This window comes from Doryrhamphus excisus, chromosome 1 (assembly GCF_030265055.1).
Source record: "Doryrhamphus excisus isolate RoL2022-K1 chromosome 1, RoL_Dexc_1.0, whole genome shotgun sequence".
Classification (NCBI taxonomy): domain Eukaryota; kingdom Metazoa; phylum Chordata; class Actinopteri; order Syngnathiformes; family Syngnathidae; genus Doryrhamphus; species Doryrhamphus excisus.
In genome coordinates this window covers 28860928-28874003 of record NC_080466.1, presented here as the reverse complement: position 1 = coordinate 28874003, position 13076 = coordinate 28860928, and the positions used below count along the sequence as shown (strand labels likewise).

General features: G+C 44.4%; 1 protein-coding gene across 2 annotated transcripts in view; it reads left to right on the top strand.

Moving 5' to 3' along the window:
* LOC131136925 (forkhead box protein N3-like) overlaps positions 1 to 13076 on the top strand; it is an 82915-nt gene that overhangs the window by 59737 nt on the left and 10102 nt on the right. For both annotated transcript variants that reach the window (XM_058085546.1, XM_058084695.1), the window contains one exon: positions 5122 to 5180. In XM_058085546.1, the coding sequence (XP_057941529.1) occupies positions 5122 to 5180 (59 nt within the window). The remainder of the gene's footprint in view (positions 1 to 5121; positions 5181 to 13076) is intronic.

The window sequence follows — 13076 nt, the reverse complement described above, 5'->3', positions numbered from 1 at the left end:
CTGAGAAATCACTCGTGAATTCCGGCAAAACTCAGCAGCCCAAGCAGGGAAGCCCAGACTTCCCACTCCCCACCCACTTTGTCCAGTTCCTCCCAACGGATCCTGGGGCATTCACAGGCCAGGTGAGAGCAGTTCTTTCGGTCACAGCTCATGATCATAGGTGAGAGTAGGACCGTAGTTTACCTTTCGGCTCAGCGTCACCGATGCAGATTCCGCATCATAATAATGACTAATTGTTTTGTATTGAGTTAATCGAAACAGACTTGATTTCCATTCATTTCCACACAAAAAGAGCTTACTGTACATTGACAGGAAAACGCATTCTGTCGCTGTTGATTTGTCGATGCTTTTTGTCACTGACTTGATCACCGCTGGAGGAATGTAGCAGTGATTAGTCCTTTAAGCATCAGCATCAAACACCGAAAAAGCTCAAGGAAAAAAAAAACAAAAAAAATCATGCAAAAGCTGACCCAGTTTATATTAGCCTTTTGCTAACTTACATTTTTGCTCGTTATTTGTCTTCTCGGCAGCGGAGGAAAAAAGCAGCACTTTTTGAGTCAGGACCAGAATGTTCTGTTGCAAGAAAATCTTTTGAAATAGCTTTTACCCAAATATGAAAGCTTTTTAATAATACCTTTGACAGAATACGCTTGTTCAGGTCGATCAAGTAGGAACTGCATGGCTATAAGGACATTTAGCAAGTAAGCAAGTGGTTAGCAGGCCTCACATCTAGGAGACCCGAGTTCAATTCCACCATCGGCCATCTCTGTGTGGAGTTTGTTCTCCCCGTGAATGCTTGGGTTTTAAGATTAAGATATGTTTTTATTCGTCCCATAAAATACAGCAAAAGGGCCATAGTGGCCATTGGTGATTAATCATGATTAATTAATTTGAGAATGGTGATTAATTGTATTGACATTTTTGACAACTCTAGCTAAAACTCAACTCTGAACTTCCTGTCCTTCACAAGCCACGTATTTACTATTATTATGGCTACTAATTGGGTTGAGTGGTTAGCACGCAGGCCTCACACCTAGGAGACCCGTGTTCAAGTCCACCCTTGGCCATTTCTGTGTGGAGTTTGCATGTTCTCCCCCGTGCATGTGTGGGTTTTATCTTTTTGTTCATAAAATACAGCAAAAGGGACAGGGTTGCCATTGGTGATTAATCATGATTAATTAATTTGAGAATGGTGATTAATTGTATTGACATTTTTGACAACCCTAGCTGAAACTCAACTTTGAACTTCCTGCCCTTCACAAGCCACATATTTAATATTTTTATGGCTACTAACTGGGTTGAGTGGTGAGCACCCAGGCCTCACAGCTAGGATACCCGAGTTCAATTCCACCCACGGCCATCACTGTGTGGAGTTTGTATGTTCTCCCCGGTGCATGCGTGGGTTTTATCTTTTTGTTCATAAAATACAGCATAAGGGACATAGTTGCCATTGGTGATTAATCATGATTAATTAATTTGAGAATTGTGATTAATTGTATTGACATTTTTGACAACCTTAGCTAAAATTCAACTCTGAACACGTCACTTCCTGTCCTTCACAAGCCACATATATACTATTATTATGGCTACTAATTGGGTCGAGTGGTTAGCACGCAGGCCTCACAGCTAGGAGACCCCAGTTCAATTCCACCCTCGGCCATCTCTGTGTGGAGTGTGACTTATAGTCTGGAAAGTATGGAAGTACTAGCGCGGAATCTATGTGTTTTGTGATTGAAGAGGCTCCATGCTGTTTTTGAAACTTATATTATAATTTATAACTGTATATGTTTAAAATGCTGACACATGCTAAAGACCGAGCTCACAGTCGATCTGTACACAAATTTGGATTTGTGGCATATTTTGTGAAAATAAACTTTTGAGTAAATGAGTGGGACGGGGGCCGTTTTAATGCCGCTAAGTGAATTCAAGGAGAAAATCAGGGTTCACCGGTAAAGGCAATTAATATTAATCACAGCTGTTATAACGGCACGGAACAATATACTACTCTAATAATACGTTGAGTTAATTCATATCCTTTTTATAGCGTCCACCGGTGACTCTTGCCACAATTAACATGAGATCATATCCATTCTGATACTTTTGTTGTGGTTATTTGTGTTGCCGTCCTCGCTGTGTAATGACTAAAAAAAGCCAACTCTCCGCTAATGACTCACTTCAGATTCAGCTTCCCTTTTATATGCACGCTGCTCAGTAGGTCTGATCAATATCAGACAATATCACCCACTCAAGAGCTTTCCTTCTCCACGCGATGATGTTATGAAATGTAATGATCGTGAATGGCTGCACAAGCGGCTCCATCGTATTAAGGTCAAGGACTGTCTCAAGCGGTTCAACGCAACCTGAAGCGGAGAAAGACGAGCGAATGATGACGCCTTTGTTCTTGCAGTCTTAATGTCACTCATAGCTCTCTCCGTTTGGAATGGACCGTAATTCACCGTAATGCACCAAGGCGACCCCCCCACCGCCCCCCCTTCAATGCATGCATTGGACTAAACTGCAAAGGTGCGGTTAAATTGTCCAATTGTTTTGTGTACATGAATGTATTCATGTTTAAATGTGTGTGTGTGTGTGTGTATGCTGGTAGGAGGTCAGATCCGTGGTGCATTCCTTCACACCCCATCAGCATCTGGATGAGAGGAAAAAGGAGGCGGGGCGGCTGGATGTCTCAAGGGGAGGAGGGGGGGGGGTGTAGAGAAGCTTGCTCTCTTTCCATCATCCTTCCTTTCTTTCTCTCCGAGCCTCTCTCCTTTCATGTCTTGTAGGAAACAACCGTTGTGGGGGGGGGGGGGGTGTTGAGGAAGTTTAGCCCCCGTCGCCCACTATATGAAATGCACAGAATCGCCTTGGCAACGGGAACGCCACCATGGCAACACAGGTGCTGTCGCACACTGCAAGGCCATTTGTTGAGAGAGTGAGAGACAGCGTAAAGATGGGAAGAGAGACAGAGAGAGAAGTGTGTGTGGGGGGGGGGGGGGTGAGATTGGCGGGGGTGTGGGGTGGTAGGGAAAACAGACAGGCTGTTAGCGCAGGAAAAATATGTTATCGCCGTGGCAACGCAATGTGGCAACTCTCCATGGCAACAGCAGGTGGCTCAGGGCTGAAATTTGCAGCTTTTGCGTTTTGTGCAGTGTGTGCGTACACGCACACGTGTGTATGTGTGTGTGTGTGTACATGTGTGTGTGTGTGCGTGCCAGCCTCCGGTCCATCTTTCCCCCTGCATCTGGCGAGGTGAGAGCCACATCACAAGTACAGACGTCCAAATCCTCTCATTCAGCAGCTTAGCGCCACATAAAACAGGCCTCACATTACAAAGGAGACTCTCCCGATGAGTGGGCCGCTTTCTCTGGAGTTCACAGCATCTCCAGGTGTTCTTTGTCTAGCCCACCCGCCCGCCCGTGCGTGTTTGTTTGTTTGTTTGTGCATGCGTGTGCGCGTACGAGAAAGGTCTTGTGTTGTCAAACGCAGGCTGAATGCGTGTGGCGTGTGTGAACGTGCGGAAACGAGTGGAAAAGAAGCAGCCCAGTCGTGTCTTTTAATGCGGCGCTAATGACCTGCTCAACCTGGAGCGCTCTTGCTCTTCTTCTTCCTCTTCATTCGATACACCTTTCCTCTTATGTTGTCTAATTCAGCCGCTCTGTTGTCTTTATGTGTGTGTATGTGTGTGTGTGTGAAGATGTCTCCATCTATGTGAGAAATACTGTCATTACCCCCCTCATTAGTGGTGCAATGATCACCTAAAACGAGTCCCCGGCTTTTGTGCACTCCTTGTGTGTGTGTGTGTGTTTAAATATGTCACTCCACAGGCACATTTATATTAAAACATGCCCATGTGAAGCGGCACGGTGGAGGAGTGGTTAGCGCGCAGGCCTCACAGCTAGGAGACCATGGGTTCAATTCCACCCTCGGCCATCTCCGTGTGGAGTTAGCCCCCGTGCATGCGTGGGTTTTATCTTTTTGTTCATAAAATACAGCAAAAGGGACAGGGTTGCCAATGGTGATTAATCATGATTAATTAATTTGAGAATGGTGATTAATTGTATTGAAATTTTTTGACAACCCTAGCTAAAACTCAACTCTGAACTTCCTGTCCCTCACAAGCCACATATTTACTATTATTATGGCTTCTAATTGGGTTGAGTGGTTAGCACGCAGGCCTCACAGCTAGAAGACCCGAGTTCAAGTCCACCCTTGGCCGTTTCTGTGTGGAGTTTGCATGTTCTCCCCCGTGCATGCGTTGGTTTTATCTTTTTGTTCATAAAATACAGCAAAAGGGACAGGGTTGCCAATGGTGATTAATTAATTTGAGAATGGTGATGAATTGTATTGAAATTTTTGACAACCTTAGCTAAAACTCAACTCTGAACACGTCACTTCCTGCCCTTCACAAGCCACATATTTACTATTTTTATGGCTACTAACTGGGTTGAGTGGTTAGCACCCAAGCCTCACAGCTAGGAGACCTGAGTTCAATTCCACCCTCGGCCATCTCTGTGTGGAGCATGTTTTCTCCGTGCATGCGTGGGTTTTCTCCGGGTACTCCGGTTTCCTCCCACATTCCAAAAACATGCTAGGTTAATTGTTGACTCCAAATTGTCCATAGGTATGAATATGAGTGTGAATGGTTGTTTGTCTATATGTGCCCTGTGATTAGCTGGCCACCAGTCCAGGGTGTACCCCGCCTCTCGCCCGAAGACAGCTGGGATAGGCTCCAGCACCGCCCCCCACTGCCCCCACCCCCGCGACCCTCGTGAGGAAAAAGCGAAAATGAATGAATGCCCATGTGACATAAGCATGTGTTAAATGCAAGTGCGATGATTTTATTTTATTTTTTATTTTTTTTCTCAAACGTTAAATGTGTGTGGACCCGTGGCAGGCGGCGGGGGGTTGTCATGAGAAATTACTCCCATGGACTTACAGCGGCGAGGCTGTAATTCTCGGAGGTAATCACAGGGAATAATGGCAACAGTGGGACATCCAGGATTCTAATCACTATAATCAGAAGCGCGCCAGCTTATGGGTTCAAATTCCTGCCTTGCTGTCTTGCTTTTGCGATGACGTGATCGAATGGTTGACTACTTCTTTTTCTTTTTTTTTCCACAGTCCTCCATTGTGGTCAGGGAGTCCGCTCTTCAGAAAGAACGGCGGTGTCCTTCTACAAGGTATGCTATCACTTTTGTCATTTTTTTTCCTCGTCTGTGCTCCTCAAGAATACACCACGTAGTGCAGGAATCCGTTTTTCCAGAAGTGTATTTGAAAGTGAAAAAAAGGGACACAGCAATCGAGCGGGAATGGGGAAACAATCGCATCTAATTCCCTTGTTTCCCGGTCCTCATTCTACACACACAACATGCGTTCCCCCCCCGTCAGTCGCTTTTGTTGTTATGCACCTTTTTCCTTGTATTTCCCATTACGCCCCTTTTCCCATCTTCACTACCTCCCTTACCTTCCCTGGTGGCTCCACGGCAGTTTAAATGGACATTCAATCCCAATCAAGGAGCACTCCAGGAGCTCGCCGGGCCGCCGAGTCCTAAATGGAGAGGGAAATGGATACATTAGGCGTCTGCGGCGTGCCCTCCATCGCCGCTGATAATGGAGTAGTAATGGTCAAGGAGCCAAGGTTTTGCGGAGTGTCTGAAAACCTGGATTCCCTCTGGACGCACAAATCTGGGAGTGATGCGTCTGACCGGCGTATTCGGATGCAGGGAGGATGTGATCGGAGAGGGGTGACAATTGGGAATGTCGCTTGATTCTTATGATCTAAATTTGCCCATCATTACTAATATATATACATCATAGTGCTTCGACTTGTCATGAAATGGTACAGAAATGGCTGCAGTAGCTCTGTCTGTAAGGAGTTGGTCTTTGGTTGCAGGTTTGAGTCCCCTATGTAAACACAAAGGGACTGCCCAACTGCCCCTGCTAGGTACATACTACTTTATACTAAAGCACAGCTTCTCAAATAGTGAGGGGGGATGCAGGGAACTGTGATTTTAATGCATACCTGCCAACATGTACACATTTTTAGTACTTTCCTGGTTAGTATTTTCCTGGTTTCAGTTTCAATTAGGAGATACTCAAATATACTGAAAGATGCTTTATCATTTATTTTATAATCTTGTTTTGATGAATTGGATAATAGGTTACGCCCCAGACGGACCAAATGAGGGACGTTCCCATGGATTGTCCACCGATCAATATCGATTTCCGGCGGAAAAAGCATGTGATCGGCATACGCTGAAAAATGTCTTTTCGACGCTAATCACAAAAGCTCTTGATCTCTGGCGAGTATTATTGTAACCTTTCGTGATGTCTGTGTGCATTGTAGTGCCTTGCTCCCGGCCACTTTCCTTCCTTCGCATCTCGTCGGCATGCCGAAGCCAAAACAAACATGAAGAACAAACACTTGACACGAGTACGATGACTTTGCGAGGATCACGGTGGTGCAGCATCAGTCAAACGGCAGCTCGTGCAGCCAACGCTCGCCCGTATGTGCGGGACTAAGGCTAAGCAAATAACCCCAAAAATAATTGAATCAGTAGGACTCAGCGGCGGAAGACAGCGGCTCCATCACAAAATGTCAGTTGATAAATTTTATCGGTATCGGACGATTTCACTCAAGGATGACTGGCATTGGAATCGGAGCATCACTAGACCAAATTAAAAAAAAAAAAAAACAATAATAAAATAAAATCATCGCACTTGCATTTAACACATGCTTATGTCACAAGGGCATTCATTCTTTCATTCATTTTTTACTGCTTTTCCTCACGGGGGGCGCGGGGGGTGCTGGAGCCTATCTCAGCTGTCTTCGGGCGAGAGGCGGGGTACACCCTGGACTGGTGGCCAGCCAGCCAATCACAGGGCACATATAGACAAACAACCATTCACACTCACATTCATACCTATGGACAATTTGGAGTCGCTAATTAACCTAGCATTCATTCATTCATTCATTCATTTTCTACCGCTTTTCCTCACGAGGGTCGTGGGGGGTGCTGGAGCCTATCCCAGCTGTCTTCGAGCGAGATGCGGGGTACACCCTGGACTGGTCGCCAGCCAATCACAGGGCACATATAGACAAACAACCATTCACACTCACACTCATACCTATGGACAATTTGGAGTCGCTAATTAACCTAGCATGTTTTTGGAATGTGGGAGGAAACCGGAGTACCCGGAAAAAACTCACACATGCACAGGGAGAACATGCTACAGGGTGGAATTCAACCCCGGTCTCCTAGCTGTGAGGTCTGCGTGCTAACCACTCAACCTCCGTGCAGCTGAGACCAAATCAATGTGCACCAAAACATGCACAGTTACGGCTTTGCTCCTCAACATATTATTTGCATATTTGAGAGGCGGAAATCAGCGGACATTTAAATATGTTTTTTGGAATACCAAAATAGTTGTTAATTAACTGGATAATTGATTAATTGGTCATCAATTAACTGCTGTAGCTGTAATTTTACACCCATTTTACATCCTCACAAGAACATGAGAATTTGAACCGCAGCACAACTTATATAATAAGACATGAAATTTTGCTTTGTCTTTGGCTTTTTGAAAACAGGACATATCAATTGACAGTTGTAGGAATTCCCACAATATTTATATTTGAATGTCTCATGCACATCACATGCTGAGTCGGCAGATTTATCCAGCCCCCGCACGAGCCAATTCTCTTGATTAGCATTTGGGCTTATAATGTCTCGTGTTTGTGGGCGTGTTGAAAAAGAACCCACTCATTGGGTGGCAGTGATGCATTGTTTTTGCCCCGCCTGTAAGTCACAGCACACGTCAGCCAGCCAATTACTTAAGACGCTCAGCCGCATTGTCAGATAGACAAGCCAGTTAGCCCATCAGTTCAACTGCCAGCGTTTTGAGCCCACCAGTCAGTCAGTCAGTCAGTCAGACATTAGCATGCATTCTGCACACGCCGCACACGCTTAAACGCACGCCAGGCAAACAGACAGCGAGACAGAGAGGGGGGGGGGGTCACTTTCAAACAGTTGCGTTGTCAAGGTCTGCTGGGATTGACCTTTGAACCCGGCTGAACCGTGTGACTGAGCAACAGCGAGCATGTGCAGCAACGCGTGTTTTTTGTGTGTACTTTTGCCCGTCTGCCGCCGCTTCTATGTCGGCTGCGCGGAGACGACCGCCTGCAGGGCCATGTGGAACTCATTTAACAGGAGGCTGAGTGTGTATAAGGCACATGAGAGAGCGAAGGAGGTGGGGGGCGGATAGGCTTGGCTTTCCCTGGAAAACAAGCAGGCAGTCAGTGAGGATGCAGACAGAGAAGCAAAAGAGATGACCTGTTGGAGGAAAACATTGTCGAGACAAGAGAGACGGGAGTTTAGTTTCTCCACACACAAAAACTACTTTGTGTGCTCATTGGTGGTAGAGTAGGTATACTTTTTTCCACTTTTCTTAAAGTGAGTATTGCAGTATTTGCAGTATCAATGAACAATGTATAAAATCAGTCTATGAAAGTGTAGAAGTTGAGACAAGTTGATATTAGCGTTGTTGGTTGGTCAAATGGGAGTACAGTCAAACCTTGTTTTTTTTGGCTGCACGGTGGTTGAGTGGTTAGCACACAGGTCTCACAGCTAGGAGACCCGAGTTTAATTCCACCCTCGGCCATCTCTGTGTGGAGTTTGCATGTTCTCCCCGTGCATTTGTGGGTACTCCAGTTTCCTCCCACATTCCAAAAACATTTGGTAAGTCCAAATTGTCCATAGGTATGAATGTGAGTGTGAATGGTTGTTTGTCTATATGTGCTCTGTGATTGGCTGGCCACCAGTCCTCGCCCGAAGACAGCTGGGATAGGCTCCAGCACCCCCCGCGACCCTGGTGAGGTGTGGTAGAAAATGAATGAATGAATGATTAGGATTGGCTGCACGGTGGGTGAGTGGTTAGCACACAGGCCTCACAGCTAGGAGACCCGAGTTCAATTCCACTCTCGGCCATCTCTGTGTAGCATTTGAATGTTCTCCCCGTGCATTCGTGGGTTTTCTTTGGGTACTCCGATTTCCTCCCACATTCCAAAAACATGCTAGGTTAATTAGCGACTCCAAATTGTCCATAGGTATGAATGTGAGTGTGAATGGTTGTTTGTCTATATGTGCCCTGTGATTGGCTGGCGTCCAGTACCCCGCCTCTCGCCTGAAGACAGCTGGGATAGGCTCCAGCACCCCCCCCCCCCGCGACCCTCGTGAGGAAAAAGCAGTTGAAAATGAATGAATGAATGAAAAATCAGCCACAGAATGCCATATGTTGAAAGTGAATGGGACCCACAAGACCTGATTTATTGCATAAGCTTAAATGAGTACATCATTTATTCCATTGACAAAAATACAAACCAGACAACACTTTAGTGACCACCAAGTATTTTTTTTTACAGTTGAAAAATGATTCTACTTCACTGAAAAAGGTTGAGAACCACTTTTCTAGCGGGTGTACACATTGACCAAAGAATCATCTCAAGTGCTGATTTATTTATTTTTTGTTGTTATCTTCTTGTGTTGGGAGTCAAGTGAGGCATCGGGTAAAAAAAGCTGCTGTGTAGTAGTTGCACATTACTGCCACTCACAGGACAGAAGTGGAACAGCATGATGATTCCTGCTCTCCACTGAGTTTAATTATAATTTTTTGTTCTAATTTTTCAAACAAATTACCCCGTCTCAAGGGCGTGCGTCCCGTGCTCGTTTTTGCTGCAGAGCGGCGTACATGCTCAGTTGGAGGTATGAGTCATCACTATACGAAGAATACATTTTTATCGATGAGGAAACGGATACGAGTACACACATATTTCCGAGGATAGTTTTCCATTCAACTTGGAAAAAGAGCAGTGTGTGTGTGTGTGAAGGACAAACTGGTCAAAAGTGTGCCGCTGAGCTAGGAGAGTCCAGGTCAAGCAGAGTCTGGTATTTCCTCTCCAGCCCCCTCGCCCCCCCCCCCTTTTTTTTTTCCTCCCTCGCTTTCTTTCTCTTCTATCACGTTCTCTGCTGATGCATGATCTACCACTCTGTGGCATGTGGAAGGCGAGCCGTTGCTATGGCGACCTAAAGCCTGGCTGGAGCTCAAGGTGGGGAGCTTCTGGAGGGGCGGCGGCAGTGGGAAGGGGAAGGGGGGGGGGGGGGGGGGGGGGTTGACAACCCAGGGAAACCTAATGCACTGACCACATACACAAGCCTGCAGTGAGTGATCAAGATTAGAAAAGAGACTGTGCAGGGACTTACTTATAAGGTTATGGAGAGCAGAGCAGGAGATATCGGGGGTGGGGGGGTGGAGGGGCAGAGCCACGCTAACTGGGGCTCAATGAGATTACTGTGGGCAGAGAGCTAACGGCGACATAAATCACAGATGTACGCTATTTGTGCCGTCTTTTGCAACATGATTCAGACCCAAATAAATGTTGTGGGAACATTTTTGGGATGGACTTTGGTGTCGTGAGTGTGTTTTAATGAGCGCATGGTTTCCCGGGCTAGATGAAATGTCTCCCCATAAAACGGATCATAAATGTGCTGTAAAAGAATAGAGGAAATTGGAAGTAAGAGCACTCGCAAAACCTCCGCCAAGGCTTCTCAACTGGTTTGGCTGCAGGACCCACTGAAAAGGGGTCCGCCAGTTGAGAACCGTTGGGTTAAGAGATCAATGCGGTTAACAAAATTATCCGGGGGGGGCAGAACATATATTTAACACAAACACACTATTTTATGCTTATAATTTTCTTTGAATTACTTTCAATTAATTAATTAATTGATTGAATTAATTCATTAAATGAATTAATTTTATCTGTAAAAGTGTCATACTGCTCTTATGTCCCTTTTTTCAGGAGCACTTTAAACATCAGACCACATCATTCATTCATTTTCTACCGCTTATCCTCACGAGGTTCACCAGCCAATCACAGGGCACATATAGACAAACAACCATTCACACTCACATTCATACCTATGGACAATTTGGAGTCGCTAATTAACCTAGCATGTTTTTGGAATGTGGGAGGAAACCCATGCATGCACGGGGAGAACATGCAAACTCCACACAAAGATGGCCGAGGGTGGGATTGAACTCGGGTCTCCTAGCTGTGAGGTCTGCGCGCTTCAGACCACATCAAACTATGTAATTTTTTTATGTTTAGTTTTTTTTTTTTTTTTTTTACTAAATAAGACATCCGACTTGCAAGTCATGTTACCAGTTTGTGTTAAAAGTCGGAATACTTAGAAAGCAACTGGCAGGATGGATTCAAATGCTCGGTGGGCCGCATTTGGTCCCTGGGCCGTAGTTTGTCTTATGGTAATGGTGATGGTTTTATTTAATTTGAACATGCATCAGATTATAATTGAGTGCATCACAAGTAAAGCTTGTTAAATCCTACCCCTCCATCTGGTACTTTTACAATCAGTAACTGTTACATTTGTTCACTTCCTGCTTTCCTAATATAATTTTTACTTTATTTTATTTTATTTTTTGTCACATACTGAAGTACGAGGTGATGTGACCATACAATGACATATCTCGTCTAAAGATGGAAACCATGACCATTTACTTGATAACGGAGATTTTTTTTTTATAATAGCAGTAACTGTTACATTTGTTCACTTCCTGCTTTCTTAATATAATTTTTATTTCATTTTATTTTTGTCACATACTGAAGTACGAGGTGATATGACCATACAATGACATATCTCGTCATTGTATCTCATCTAAAGATGGAAACCATGACCATTTACTTGATAACGGAGATTTTTTTTATAATAGCAGTAACTGTTAAATTTGTTCACTTCCTGCTTTCCTAATATAATTTTTATTTTATTTTATTTAATTTATTTCACATACCAAAGTACGAGGTGATATGACCATCATCATTGTATCTTTATAAGTTATAAAGCGAGTATAAACATTGTTTGTTTGGATTTTTCCTGATTTCGGAGTCGCCACAGCGGATCTTTTGATCCTCTAACTGATTTTGGCTATTCGCCTTTCCTGATGAATACCAATGATGCTGACTAATGGAGATTCGAATCCAGCGTGATGTTTCCAATGTGTGGCATATTTGGAGAATCCCTGCCCAAATCATAAAAGAACGATGTAGATACGTATATCAGCAACTGTAGACAGGCTACTCGCAAAGAAACAAACATATCAACAAAAAAAAGCCCATAAAGCCCATAAAAAACGTGGAGTAACCTGCCAGGTGCAGGTAACAAAGCTGTATTGATGTGGGGGCTTACTGTTTGTAGCAGACTGAAACAGGCCTGGGCAGCAAACAGCAGGTAGTTTTTGAAACGTGAACTGAGGAAGTAGAAGATGACAGCTGTTTAAGGGGAAGCGTTTGCGGTGAGCCGCCAGCGTTGAGTCATGGATCTGCTTCCTTTGCAGCAAATGTGGATTTTTTCTCATTGGCATGAAAAAAGCCTTTTCAGTGCTTGTGAAATTGGTCGGAGCTTACTGGTTGGGAAATTCATAGGAACCATTGTTCTTCACGGCAAATTGTTTGTTTCCACTCGAATCTTCTCTCCATTGAGACGTCATTGAATGAAGTGTGTGATCGATTTCCCTGTCGAGAAGGTTGAATTTTGTGTTAAAGTCTTGGTATTGTCACACATTTTTAGCCAAGTACAAACAAACTACAGACGCCGGGTTTTAGGTTTTGAGTAATACCCTGACAAAACTACTATAATACCAATTATTACCCTATTTTCCGGAGTATAGGTCGCATTGTTCGGGTTCTGCGAAGACCGTATTGGATCTGTTGGATCTGTTTATTGACTATTGGTCTCGAATGTAAACCACCAAAACACACTCATTAGCGCCCCCATATACTTTTTCCCATCAGTTTCACATATCATAACCAAATTTGGTAGAGATGTCTGTCATGACATGACACACAAAAAAAGTCTTCAGGACACATGTTCACAAAAATATACAGGAAGTCAGCCATATTTGGTCAAAATCAGGGGTCATATTTTGACTGAACTCCTCCTCGGGACTTTGACCTAATGAGTCCAAATTAAAATCACAGATACTAACCAGATGGACGATGACAAATT